Below are 14,183 nucleotides of genomic sequence, written 5' to 3' on the forward strand. Positions count from 1 at the left end.
ATCTAAGAAACAGCCCTGCTGCACCAGCCTCCCTGTCCCCAAGTGCAGGAATATGGGGGTAGAGTGCTCCTGAACCTGGAGGTTCTCGAGTCCTAATGAATTGCTGTTGCTTTCGGATCAGTGGCACGTTCGAAGAAATCTCTCAGAGGGTGGGTATACTCTGGGGGGGATCAGAGTGTGCAGAAAGAGCCCAATTTTGGGAGGTTCAGCAGGAAAGGCGGTATCTATCATGTTTTTTCAAGCGAGAAATCTTTGACCCGCCAATTTCAGTAGGATCCAAGCTTTCTAAAAGCCTTTCTAATGCAGGAAGCTGGAGATGGAGAGAGACATTTCTCCACTCTTTCAATCTCTAACTTTCATTTTTATACAATATTATACTATTAAGAACTTCAGCCCCTGGACATTAACTCCTATTCTATAAATCTTTCTCCCAATTAGCTCCTGGACGTTTGGGGCACCTTTGCTAAAAAAAAAATTAAAAAACACCCATTTTTCCTAGGTTGAAACCGAGTTTTTTTTTCCCGAATAATTTTATTCAGTGTTCAGATAAGGAGCGACTTCCGACTTTTCTCACAACAGTGTCAATTGACACGAAACTCTTACGCTAAGTTCACAACACGGCTTTCATTTTTTCTCTTCTCCAGTATTATTTCTAATCATCCAATCCGTACCTCCACGTTCATTTTTTTTTTCTGTTTCACGCAAAGAGTCCAAAAGAAACTCAGTTTCGTATTGCGGGGGGAAACTAAACCCACCCGGGTTTCCTTTCTTGACTGAAGCGCAGCCATTTTTCCCCCACCCTCGACGGTGGGGCTGGAGCCGTCCCCATCATCCACAGCCCAACCGGGCTGGGCTGTCCTTTCCGTGTCCGTTCTGTACGCAGGAGAGCCCCGTGTGTACCCAACAGACGTTCCCCGATTTGTACCCATTCCGACACCCCAAAGGACACCCTTGGCGTGCTCCGCACAAGGGCCCATCTGGAGGCGGGCAAGGCCAGGAGCGAAGTGCCAGGGTGGCCCACGCATGTGGTGGATGCCCACCAGCCTGGCAAAGCTTCCCTTCTCGTAAAGGGGGTGCAAAACTCGGGGAGCCTCCGCACGTGGGCAGCCCACGCTTTCCCCCCAAGACCAGAGATCCAGATGCAACCAGGGGAAGGGTCCGACCTCTCCTTAGCCCGGCTGACCCGTTGGGCCGTGACGTTCCTTTCTTTCCTCTCTGGCCCTGCGCCCTTTGCCCTTACGTAACTCAGCCGAGCAATTAATCAGCTCAGAATAATTAGCTATTATCATCGCGGGCCAAGGAGGCTGGTGCAGGCGTATAAATGGAAGCTGTTCTCCAGCGGTGCACTCCGTCGCTGGACCCGCTCCGAGCAGATCCAGCCATGACTTATTCTCGCTTATTGGCCAGGGTGCAAGCCAGCTGTCAGCTGCGCAGTGACCTCCTACGGCAATGCCTCGCGGAGTTCCTGGGCGTCTTTATTTTAATTGTGAGTTTCCAAAAAAGGGGCGGTTGCGCCTTTCGGGGCAAAGGTGGGCGGCTTTTAAGCTCGGGGGACTTTCTGAACGAAACCCGCTTTACCAGACTGGCAACTTCCCCAGTGCTGGAGATTGACCCTGTAAGCAAAGGCAGAGTTTTCTGCTATGGTTCTCCCACTAAGTGTCAGGATTCTAGTCCTCATGGTCCTGAGTGACTGGCTGGGGGTGCAGGTTGAGAATAACACACAGGCTGTCTAAATCCTGAATTTTTCTAGATCTGAACGGGTTTCCCTGAAAGATCTGCACATTCTCTCCCCCAACAAATTTCCTATCGTTGGAGCACCGTGCCAAGCCCCAAGGTCCTTTGAACTAAACTTAAAACATTGATTAAGCTACTTTGCAATTTGCTATTCCTGCTTAATTGGCCCTTGCTGTGTTGACTTTAGTTGGACCCCCTTTAGACAAAGCAAACTGCGTTCTCCCTCTTCTGAAGGACCTCAAATTTCTATCTTTTTTTTTTTTAATCCAAGTTTACTTCTTGGAGAAAGCATTTCTCAACCTTGGCCCCTTTAAGCTGGAGGGACTCCAACTCCCAGAATTCCCCAGCCAGCAATTCTGGGAGTTGGAGTCCCTCCAGCTTAAAGGGGCCAAGGTTGAGACGTTTTGATTGAGAAGGTTTTTCATTGAGATTTTAAGTTCCACAACCACAAGGGTTTCTCAGACATACCACTCTTGAAAGTGGAAGATCTAGCTTGTCTGGTGCATATTTAAGTCAAAGATGGATCTCCGAGGAGCATCTCAGGAGAATGGAGGGTTTGCACACGAAAATGCACGTGGCTTGCACAGCTCGGGTTTCGCACCGTGGACCCGCAGCAGCATGCCCTGAACTGCCAATCATTTATTTGCTGGACAGGATATTTTCCCCTTCCTAGTACATCTTTAACCAAAAGCACAAACCTTCAGTTGTCTTTTATACTGCCGGAGGAGAGGCAGAAACTACAAATCCAGGGAAGAGCAAACTGGTCAGAATAATGAAATGTTTGTGTGCTTGGAGGCGTGGAAATGGGCGTCGATCGCCCTATTTTCTTTTCAGACGTGTTGGCGTACGATGTTTGTGCCAACTGACGAGGGAGGGTGCATTCGCAGATGGGTGCCCATCCTCGCTGAGAGAAAGCTAGCTGTTCAGGGAAAAGGCAGAAGTGTTTAAAGTATTAAACCATGGTTGGGGAGTCTCCCGTAGAGAAGCACCCACCTTGAGGCTGGCTGGGGGGCACTTCAGATCAATTTCTGCTTGCAAGGGAGTGAGCTAAAACAGAATGGGCAGCCAGGCCTGCCCCCAAAGAAAAAGTGGGTTATAAGTGTAACCCGGAACCTTGCTTTCCTCCAAACAGCCTAGATTTCTAAGTGCAGGGAGTTGTGGGAATCTGTTCATCTAGGGAAGCCTTTAAGCCAGTGTTGTCCAAACTTGGCCACTTTAAGATGAGTGGACATGCTGGTTGGGGAATTCTGGGAGTTGAAGTCCACTCATCTTAAAGTGGCCAAGTTTGGACAACACTGCTTTAAGCAAACCCAGCTTTCGCCAGCGCCTTCTGCGAGCCAAACCTTTGGGGTGGCATTTTCAGGAAAGGACTTCAGTTTCTTCTGACCCAGGGGCACTCAATCCTAGCCCTGGTTAGCAACCCGCCTGGGACTGTTTGCGGAGAACCTTTGAATCTGCAGAGAGCACGTTGTGCTTAACGATGCCCAGCCCCGGGGTGGGAATCAGCAAAACAGAGTGCAAGGTTGTTTTCTTTCTCACACCAACGGCGAAACAGGCCGATCCGGTTCAGCTCCTTCTCTGCCAATCCGGCAAACCCGCTTGGTTTACCTGTCACTAACCCCAGCTTCCCCTTCAGTTGGCAACCCCCGGGGTTGGCCAACGCTCTTCTCCCGGGGACCGGAAGGCGATGGCGTCGTCTGGACTACCTTGCGGGGCAGACCCAACCCTGCCTTGGGTCAGGACGTTGCCTTCCATGGAGACAAGGAAGGATAGCAGGAAGGTGAATTTCTCACTCGTCTGCTTTTCTAGGTCATCACCCTCAGCGCGGTTGCGCAAGTGGTCACCAGCGAAGGCATCAAGGGTAACTATCTTAGCTCCTCCTTGGCCAGCGGGATCGCCGTGATGGTAGCCGTCCACGTCTCAGGCGGCGTCTCAGGTAACCCCCCTGCGTGCCTGCGGCTCCCCCTGGCAGATCCGGTCTTTCCCCTGATGGCAAGCCCACCCCTTCATCTGGCAACTCCTCGGCCATCCGACCTTGCACTCGCCAAGAATCAGCGGGTATCTGATTTAAACGAAATAAACAGAACTTCCATATCCCCTCGATCTCTCATCGCTGGAGATGGACAGCCGGAAGAAGACGCTTGCCCGTGTGGCTTGGTCCTTCCAAGGCTGTTGCTCCTTGGCGGAGATGCAACGCTAGGCTGGACGAACGCTAGGTTGGATGAACTGTCAGGTTCAGCCCCAAGAACTCCACGAGACAATGCAAATACAGTTCGGTTGCATTTATTAGCTTCCACCTCCAGACAGAAATCTCCCCAGACTGGATCCTAATTCCCCAGCCAGCCAGCCAGCCACAACACCGTGAATTCCTTAGGGAGGTGCCAGCCTCCTCTTCTTGAACTTCCCACGCTCCTGTTGGGGGCTAAGACCACGCTTATCTCCCTGAGCCTGGCCTTCATGTCCATTCCATCACATGAACGCTAGGCTGGACGAACACTGGGCCGGACCCACTGAAGTTCTTCCCTTGTTGCAAGGAAGCAGCTGATCATGTCTGTTCAAACTCTCCACCTGTCCTAATGGTTGGGCTACGACATCCAGCAGCATTGGGCAAGGATGGTTAATCCACTCCCTTTGTTGCTCTCCAAACATCCAATCATTCTGCATCAAGCAGACGAGTCCCCCTGCTGTGTCCCTGTATGGTCTCTGGCTTAACTCCCTGCTAACACTGCCACGGCTTATCCTGTTCAGGGCGTGCACTTGTCATGTACGACTATGTTTTATGCCCAGAAGGAAGTGGCTTGGTGCTTCTTTGCACAACTCCCTTGGCCTGGTGCTCAGGCCAGGGACTCAGACAGAGGCAAAAAGGTGTAAGGAAGACCCCTTTTGCTCACGTTTGGAAACGGGGAATTGCTGACTGACGGGGACTAAGTGAAGATGTCGGAATGGGTGGGGGACATGCAGGTTCAAGTCCCTGCTTGAGGACGAAGCTTACTGGAGGATTCGAAGCCGATTCTTCGCCCTTCCTCCCTCTCTCTCCTCAACTTTGTGGTGGAAAGAGATTGAGGAGGGATCTTCACACGAGGTGCCCTGAGATCCTAGAGAACCGATGGAGCCTCAGCGACATTTATGCACTGCAATAATGAAAATTGTATTATCGTTCAGACAATTGATGATGACGACGATTGACAGGAACTCTTCTCGGCCTCTCTTGCTTTTTCACAGGAGGACACCTGAACCCAGCCTTCTCGCTGTCCATGTGCCTGCTGGCTCAGCTCCCCTGGTGGAAACTCCCCATTTACCTGGCCATCCAAATCCTGGGGGCCTTTATGGGAGCTGGCACCGTCTACACCCTTTATTACGGTAACCAGATCGCCTCTTTGAAGGAGTCAGAGGTGGCTCTCTTGGCAAGCACCCCCTTCTGGGTTTCTCTTGGCCTGACCTCGTGGTCCTGCAGAAGCCCAGGTCAACCAGGGTTGGGAGGTCGTTGGGGTGGAAGGGACACCAAGCACCAGGGTCGCCTGGTAACCGGTTCTTGCTGTTCTGAAGACAGATGCAGCCCTTCTGTTGGGATCGGGGACTTCGCCCCTTCATTCCGCAGAACCTTGGAGCCCACCCTCCGCAGTCGCCCGGCAGGGGCCACACCCTCAAAGCCGCTCTCGGTTTTTTCTCCCGGCAGATGCCATCTACAGCTACAGCAACGGGACACTCAGGGTTACGGGGCCCCGTGAAACTGCCTCCATCTTTGCCACCTACCCAGCCCCTTACCTGTCACTACGCAATGGGTTTTTTGACCAGGTAAGACCATTAGCCATCTCCTGGAATTTGAAGACGGCTAGGATGTTTGCTCTCCTTTGCACATTCATCCAGGCCCAGATCCTCCCTACCTCTCCTTCCTTCCTTCCTTCCTTCCTTCCTTCCTTCCTTCCTTCCTTCCTTCCTTCCTTCCTTCCTTCCTTCCTTCCTTCCTTCCTTCCTTCCTTCCTTCCTTCCTCCTGTTCATTGAGACCCATTCCATCCTCCCTTCCCTTCCCTTCCCTTCCCTTCCCTTCCCTTCCCTTCCCTTCCCTTCCCTTCCCTTCCCTTCCCTTCCCTTCCCTTCCCTCCCTCCCTCCTTCCTTCCTTCCTTCCTTCCTTCCTTCCTTCCTTCCTTCCTTCCTTCCTTCCTTCCTTCCTTGAGACCCATTCCATCCTCCCTTCCCTTCCCTTCCCTTCTCTTCCCCTCTCTCCCTCCCTCCCTCCTAGCTGGCTGGGGAATTCTGGGAGTTGCAATCCACACATCATAAAGTTGCCAAGGTTGAGAAACCCTGGAGCAGACAGAAGTTTGGGCAGGCTTTCCAGATTCTGCTCTTCTCCCTTAATGACGGTGAAGAGCGTTCCTGCTGCTTCTCCTTCCTGACCTGGCCTTCCTTGAAGGGCTGATAGTGGCAAAGCACATCGTGTTCCTAATGCAGCAACGCCTCTCCCGGGACTAGTTAAAACCACGGGGCGGCTGGGAATAGCCCAGGCCCCCGTTTGCTAGGAAGAGCAAAGCGAAATCACCGAAGCAGAGCGTCCTTCTTCAAGGACCCTGAAGACTTCTCTCTTTGACAGGTGCTGGGAACGGGGGTGCTGGTGCTGGGCATCCTCGCCCTCCTTGATGCCCGGAACAAGCGCATCCCGCAGGGCTTAGAACCCTTCGGTGTCGGCCTTCTGGTGTCCACCCTCAGCTTAGCTATGGGAGCCAACAGCGGCTGTGCCATCAACCCGGCCCGGGACCTGGGGCCCCGGCTGTTCACCTACGTAGCTGGGTGGGGTCCCCAGGTGTTCAGGTGGGTGCCGAGTACAAGGAGGGCGTTCCCCGCTCCCCACTAAGGATGCCAGCTGGCTGTGTGAATCCACCAACGGGCCGCTGTGCAAACCTAACCCTCCATTCAGCAGAAACCCCCCTTGCACGTGGATCAGCTGCTCCGACAATGGGAACTTTGCCTTTATGTGGCGAATTGCTGGGAATCAAAAGATGGAGCAATAACTTGTACCCTGAAGCGGGAGGACAAGATCAAGGATAACTCTGGAATGGGCTTGCGAGAAGTTCAGATCGTCCTGGGGACAGGTCGAGATAAAGGACACAAACCAGGCCTGGCCCCAGAGCTAATATTTGCCACTCACACTCTCATCTGCTTTTGCTTTTCCAGTGCTGGAGAAAACTGGTGGTGGATACCCGTTGTGGCCCCAATGTTGGGGGCCACCATCGGCACGGTGGTGTATCAGCTCGGAGTGGAGTTCCATCACCCGGCAGATCAGAAGGAGCAGCAGCGCTCGGTTCCCGAAAAGCATTGCCCGGGACACGAGAAAGACATGGACCTTCCTGTCTACGCTGTGAACGTGTATGCAGAGTCGTGGATAGGTGCCAGTCCGGATGCCCGCTCTGCCGGCGAACACCCAAAATGAGACCTCTCCCCAGGACGCAAAGAGAGCCATTATTCTCCTTCGTTCCCTTTGAATGGGTTGGGTGGAGCGGATGTTACTAAGGTTGGGATTGAAGGGGTGGGTTGTGTATTAGTCAAGACCTGAAAAGGATTGGGGGTGGGCAGTGGCAGAAACGGTTGTCTGAGAAATGGGCCTGCGTTTTTAACACATTTTAATGCGTTTTTAACATTTTTTTAGCACGTTTTTAACGCGGATTTAAGACCCTCCTTCCGTCCTGTGCCGAGGGAAGGCTGATTTTCGGCCCAGGCAGGGTCCTTTGGTGGTGGCCCCTTCTCTGCATATGAACCAGCTGGAATTGTTTCGCTTGTCCCAGTCTTGGTAGGGTGAAGGGGCGACTGAGTAGGGAGACCCCAGCTCCTTTTCAATTCTCCACCAAGCATCTCCAAATCGCACTTGGCAAATGGCTACGACTGTTGTCACCTTTCAGGAAAAACGGGACTGAGATAAACAGACCCGCCGTCCACCTCAGAGCAAAGCAAACATTTTTGGTTCTCCGGGCCACCGTTTTTCATTTTCTGCTTGATTTTCTTCCAGCAGTGAACAAGGTGCATTTGTGTTCGTTGGTGACCGCGCCACGGCCAGATGGTTGCAAATGGGCAAAAAAGTGGAAGATTCTACACTTTTCCACTTTGCTTTCCAGAGGGAGCGTCAGATCCGGGCAGAATTTGGGCAGGATTTTACAGGAATTTTTTCCTCTCTACGTCGGATCCCCACAGCCCACTCTGGCTTTTTAAAGGCAGGACAAACAGGATAAGACATCACCTCTTTTCCACGCATTAGAAATGACAGGAGTCTCTGCTAAGGTTCTTTGACTCTCTCCAGAAGTGCGTGTGTTGAAAATAAATTATTTATTCTCACGTCATTGGCGTGGTTAATTGCATCCTGCCTTTTTGCAGGGCGGAGGGGTGGGGGAAAATTGAGCCAGACGTTTTTTTCAAATAATCCGTTTCCAGAAGCTTTACACATAACGCATTAAGGGGCAAACATAATTATTATAATAATTATAATAATGATTACATAGCCCTTAAGATTCAAGCGCCTTGGGAGAGGGAAAGCCAGGGAGTGGGCGGGGGGGAGACCTGAAGTCGCAACCTTTACTCTGGGGCTAAATCAACACATTCCAGGGCTAAAGTTGAAAATTAAACTGTAGCGGCCACAGAGCACTTTTTGTCAAGGTGCAGAAGTCAAATCGAACAGCCTTGAGTAAGGATAAGTGTAAACAGTGTCTTGATAACTCAATAACCCACTTCATGGATGTTACCAAACCATAATGTGCTTGTGCATCCAGGCTTGTGCCTGGAGCCTCAAGCCTCCTCTTAGACACGTCGCAGGACCCAAGTTGGAGGCTTTCTGTCTCTCTCCAAAATCCAGCATCATCTTGATTTTTCAAACAAGCAAAAAGAATCCGGATAGATTTGATGAAGGAATTCAGCGCCCCCAAGTTTTCACCAACACATTCCTCTTGCCCGCTGTGCCCATTTGGGGCGTGGGTCACGGTTATTTTTTTTTAAGTATGTCATCGTTTGGTGGGAGAGCCAGCAGCCACCAAGATGAGAAATGATTGGATTCCCTTTGCAATTTCTAGCGTTTCTGAGCCGCAGGTGGCCCAAAAGGGAGATTTTAGCAGCCTTTGAGCACCCCCCAAATTTTGCAGAATGTTAGCAAATCTTTAGGGTGGTGTTTTGCACACCTGGCAACTTGAAGACGTGGAAACTTCACGCCCAGAATTCTCCAGCCCGCATGCAGAAAACCTGCCGCCTCCTTGGGAAATCAGATGCTGGCCGAAGGGGGGAAAATATACGTGTGTGCCTGTGTTTTGCACACCGTGCAAAAAAAGGTTCAGTCTTGGAAATCAACAGAGCTCATTTGCGAGTTTCTGTTTTTATTTTTAAACCACCAGGCAACGTTTCCATGTTCCCTGGACTGCTTGTGGCTTGGCCCATCCAAAATCAGGGAGAAACAGCATCGGATCGTGCACATTCCTTACACTAGAGGCTCTTGTTTGTCTCCTCGTGCGCTCGTGAGCACGGGGGAGGCCTCACGCAACTGGAATGCCAACCAGCAACTCCGGGCAAGGCCTGGCGTGTCTGGGTGCCGAGATCCAGAGCCAATTCGGCATGAAAGGGATCCTTGAAGAAGCGGTAAAGAAAACTTGTCCAACTGAAAGCTAATTTCTCCGCTTTTTTGCTTCGGCGCTGTGCCCATTTCTCAGTGGCTCAGGTCGAAAGGGAAACCCAGTAGCAGCAGGATTGAAAAATGTGCCATTTTCCCCATCAGCAGTCAGAAGCCCCTTTGAGCCCCTTTGCCTCCATTGGGCGTAGCTAGTTTTATAGACTTTTTTTCTTGGGTTCTTTTTATTTTATTTTATTTATTTGAAGTTGCTTTTAGGAAAACACCTGGATCTCTTGTGAACTTTGGCGAACACCGAAAGAGAGGTTGGCTGGGGCCCATTTTTCAGGAAAGACGCAGCTTAGGGAAAAGATTTGCCTCCAAGTTTCCAGCACGTCCGACCAGAGGAAGAGAATTATTTTACGCTCCGAAAGCAAGCAAAAGTCCTCTGAAATGAACTCAGAAACCAAATGGTGGATTTTCTTTTCTTTTTTTTTTTAAAGGAGCTCCTTAGAAATCTTAACCCTCTTTTGAAAAAAAGTTACAAATCCTTTCAGGTATACTAGTTCAACTTCAGGTTTTTCTGGAATGTTTGCTGTCGGCGACGAAGAAAGAGGCACTTTGCACATGCTTAAAAACTTGCTGAGTTGGAAATGTGTTGGAAAAGTGTGGATGTTGGGGAGGGGGACAGACTAGTTGAGGATGATGGGAGTTTTAGTCCTACACCAGGTTGGGGAGGGGAGCTGTTTGCAAACTTTCCTTTTTCCTGCATCTATAAGGAAACAAAAGCTTGCCAAATTTACTAGACCCAAAACAGGAACAGTGTAAAAGCAGGAGATAGTCAGGAAAAAAGGAGATACTGGTTCTGTTTTGGTCCAGCGCCTTGTGACACAATTTCTGGCTAGCTTTTTGGCACAAGCTGAGAAGTTTTGGCTCTCGGTGGAATAAAATTCACGTTGGATTTGAGCTTCCCCCGCCCCAAACTGAGCATGCCCCTCTACCTCGCTAGCGCTTTGCACCACCCCCAAACCCAGTGATGCTACCTCAGGTCCTTGAAAAAAGCTTGTTTGTACCCTCTGATTTCCCAACTCTTTTCTTCCCCCAAGAAACCAAAGGTATCTTGTTCTTCTGCCTCGTTTGGAGGGTGTTGTTGGGTGTTTTTCTGACGAGCTGTTTTTCTTTTTCCTGCAAGGGGGAACTGTAACCATTCTATGAAAAGAATTGGGTTGGTCTACAGTGGCCCAAAATCCAGTACCACCTTTTAAGACTAATAAGTGCTACAAAAGTCTGATTTTTTTACTCCCTGATCTGGAACAAATCTCTTGTCGTTAACTATGTGCCAAGAGGCGAAAGTTCTCCTTTTGGGGAAAAAGGAAACCGAGAAGGAGAAAAAAAAATTCCTTTGTTTTTTTCTGCCCATCCATTAGAATACGAACAGTTGGCGAAGTTGAGAGCTGGGGAAGAAAATGGGAGAGGCCTTGAAAGCATCAAGTCTTTGGAATTGGAGAGACCGTTCCTACATCCAGCCTCTCCTGCTTGTGACCCAATCAATCATCCAAACTTAGGAAAAGTTGGGTTGCATCATCACCCTGGCGAGAGATATTAAGACTGACCCAAGAAGCTGCGGAACCTCCATGGATGGAGCAGTGTATCTTGGAACAGCCCATCAGTGCTGCTCTTTGGCTCTGTGGGGCACCCCGTCATTTCATGAGCATGGCTTTGGGAAGGATGGGGGTCTCCCCCATCAACCGAGAAGTGATTTAGGGCGGAAAGGATACATTGAGAAAATTGCATTATATGCCCTATCTTCCCTCCTGGGGTCTTGTCGGATCTACGGTTGTGGTTTTAATCGGTTTTATAGAACGTTTTGTTAAATTTATTGTGATGGCGGACATATCCACTGGACAAAGGAAGGAAGTGTCGGGAGAGCCTTGGAAAACGGGGCGCGCCAAAGGGAGGTGTGGGCCGAGGCAGGTTTGGGGCGCTGACTGGGGGGGAGCCGGGGTCCGACTGGATGACCTCGGAGGTTCCCTCTAAGGCTGGATGGGGGAAGGCTGGAGGCTTGGCGGGGAATGGCTCGTCGTCTCTGCCCGCGGGGAAGGAAGGAAGGAAGGAGGCAGGGAGGGGAGCCAGCGCCGATCCGGGATCCCCCCAGCCGGCGCGGCTCCCCGGCCGGCCCCTCGACCGCCCCGCCGCCACCCGGAGCTGCTTCGGCGAAGTGCGGCCCCCCGGCTCGGCCGCCCCTTTCATCACTTCCGCCCCTCCCCTGCTCGCCTCCCAGCCAGCCAGGCAGCGGGGCCGGGCCGGGGCTGGCTCGGCGCAGAGCGCTTTCGGCCGCGGGGCGCAGGCGGGCGGCGCGCGGGGCGGAGGGCGTGCGCAACCATGCTCCAGGGCGCACGGCCAGCCGGCCAGCGCGGCGAGGGCGCACGGGCGCCGCCCGCCACGGAGTAGCGGCCCTGGCCCGGGGATGGAGCGCGGCGGCGGCGGAGGCGGCGAGCGGCCCCCGAAGCGGAGGGGGCTCGTGAAGGTGCGCGGCGGGGGGAGCGGGCGCGCGGCGCCTTTCCAGCCGGAGGCGCTTGGGGCAGCTCCGGGTCCCGATCGATTAGCGCATCGATCGATGGATTGGTTGACTGGGTGCTTGGCTGGGTGGTTGGGGGATGCTCCCCCCCAGCGCGCCAGGTTGCCCCCCGCCCGGGCTCGGCCACCGTCCCCGGCCCCTTTGCAGAGGGTCGGGCGCAGAATCTGCAGCAGCAACTCCCATCATCCCAAGCCGCGTGGGCGTCGGGCTCCAGCTCCCGAATTCCTTGGCCGGCGTGGGCCATCGGGAGCCGGGGGGGGGGGGGGGCTGAGAGTGATGGGAACTGCAGTCCAGCCCAGCTGGGGAAGCCCCAGGCTGGGCCAGCGAGGAAGAGGATGGAGGCCTTGTTCCTGGGTGGGTGCACGGATTGCAGGCGAGACTCTCTTCCCCCAAATACTGTTGGCGGGACCCCTCCTGGCACCTTTTGATTTCACACACACACACACACCGTTCCCTCCCTTTCCCCTAATTTTCGATCCTGGGCTTTAAAAGAAGCCCTTCTCTTATTTGTTCCAACTTTTTCTGCCTTGAATCTTGTTGGGGGGGGGGTGAGATTTCTCCCGAGGATGCTGATGCTCCACGGGGCTTTAAAAAGAAACACCAAAAATCATCCCCCAAAGGGGACTCTGAATCTAAAAACGAAGTAAAGAAAACCACTGGCACCTTGAAACTTCCATCCTCTTGAACCATGGCCATTTCTCGGCCTCCCCCATGCTTAACCTTTACGTGAGTCCTCTCTCCGATTAAAAATTGATGCCTTACTTAGCCAGTGGCAGATCTTGGCTTGGAAACTCAGCAGGAGGGGACCTGGTTAGTCCTCCCAGGAGAGGCTACCTGAAAATGCCCAGTATTTGGAGGAAACTGGGGGAAATACACTGGGAAAAGGAGATGTCCAATCATGCCTGTCCTGTTGCCAAATAAATGGAGTGGCTGGATCCCTCCAATCCCTAAAAGTCAAACTCCGCTTGCAGACCTCTTTATCTTTTATATTCTGCTCCTTTGCAAGCAACCTTTCTCTGTTTCTTCCTCTGGGGTTATCGATTCTCCTCCAACCTCTTCCTGATTTTTCTTCCATCCTCTCTTGCACATCCTTTCCCTTCGTTCTGGGTCTCTCAGGATGCTAAAATACCTCCCCCTCCCCACCTCCGGGGTCACCTTCCTTTCCTATTTCATTTTCCTTCCCTAGAGGAGGGATTTTCCACTTTTCAGACGATGGAACCTGGGAGTTGGAAAAAACAAAATCCTTCAAGCCTCTCCCTCCAGGAGCCAAACGCTAGTGATTGAAAATTGGCCATAAATCAAACTTGCACTTGTTGTCATCCATGGAGGCAAAGGGGTTTAGTAAAGTTATTTGTGTTTTTTCCCCCCTGCATTTGACTCTTGTTCTTGCGGGACCCGGTTTGAAAAACCCTGCTTTCGATGGCCTACTAACTTTTGCTAGGCCCGGATGGCTCCTTTTCCAAACATTGGTGGCTGAACCTTTGGGCTCATTTGTCCCTTCCGGGGATAAAATGAAGTCCCAGTTTTTAGCATTCCGGATGGCTCCTGCCAGTCTTCCCTTCCCCGAGTTCTGTTTTTCAAATTTTCCTTTTGGCTTCTTTCCCGAGCTGGGGAAAGAAGCTGGAGGGAGTCAAAATGTTTGCTTTCGTGTCATCCGAGCAGCTGGGCCAGAAGGATTCCCCACCCGGGCGCCCTCTGCCTGTTTGGGACACCGAATCTAAGCCTGTCTTAGGGTATCAGGCGAGAGAAAGCCGGGCTGAACAAGCCGTCCTTAGGGCCAGCGCGCTCGGCTGGGCTCTTGGAGGAATCCCCCAAGCGCTGCCTTTCTTTCGGAGGGCGTAAAGGGAGCCCCAGCACCAGCTTGAAAACTGGAAGTTCAGATTACCAAAATGCACCCCTGTTGAAACCCGAATCGCCAACTTGCACAGAGGGCCGAGACCCCCTGCTTCGTTCGGAAGATGATTTTGATTTGATTTCCTTGATTGATTTTATGATTTCTCAGGCCCTTGCGGCTTAGAGACTCCCCTTCCTTCGAAGGAAGCCTGGCTTTATTTTATTTCCCTGCCTTCAGTGACCTCGGTTGAGGCTGGTTTTCTCTGGGCCCGTCCTAAACTAGTGAGCGAGCCATGGATGTCCTTAAAGGTTGTCCTGCTTCCCAAAGGGACTCCGTAAATCCTCCTTTTGCACCCCCGGAGCCGAGAAGGCCCCCTGGAGCTCTGCCCACCCATCTTCCCCTTAAATTTAGCTCCATCGATGGAAGGTTTAGTGAAGCAGACGCCTTGAGTCGGGCTTGGCA

General features: G+C 52.2%; 1 protein-coding gene across 3 annotated transcripts in view; it reads left to right on the top strand.

Annotated features, from left to right (window-relative positions):
* The first annotated feature begins 73 nt into the window (after positions 1–73).
* Positions 74–14,183, top strand: part of ATP8B2 (ATPase phospholipid transporting 8B2) — a 41,180-nt gene continuing 27,070 nt past the window's right edge. The window contains exons 1-6 of one of the 3 annotated variants that reach the window (XM_007429114.3): positions 74–1,486; positions 3,544–3,670; positions 4,957–5,094; positions 5,411–5,529; positions 6,325–6,542; positions 6,906–8,004. In XM_007429114.3, coding sequence (XP_007429176.2) covers positions 1,322–1,486; positions 3,544–3,670; positions 4,957–5,094; positions 5,411–5,529; positions 6,325–6,542; positions 6,906–7,161 — 1,023 coding nt within the window. In that variant the 5' untranslated portion in view covers positions 74–1,321 and the 3' untranslated portion in view covers positions 7,162–8,004. Of the gene's footprint in view, positions 1,487–3,543; positions 3,671–4,956; positions 5,095–5,410; positions 5,530–6,324; positions 6,543–6,905; positions 8,005–11,549; positions 11,837–14,183 lie in introns of those variants that run through there. The other 2 variants (XM_088137232.1, XM_088137231.1) reach the window with 2 other exon arrangements.

The sequence above is a fragment of the Python bivittatus genome, unplaced genomic scaffold, assembly GCF_059951505.1.
Source record: "Python bivittatus isolate LINGU-HERP-01145 unplaced genomic scaffold, Pbiv_v1 ctg000180_np1212, whole genome shotgun sequence".
NCBI classification, from domain to species: Eukaryota; Metazoa; Chordata; class Lepidosauria; order Squamata; family Pythonidae; genus Python; species Python bivittatus.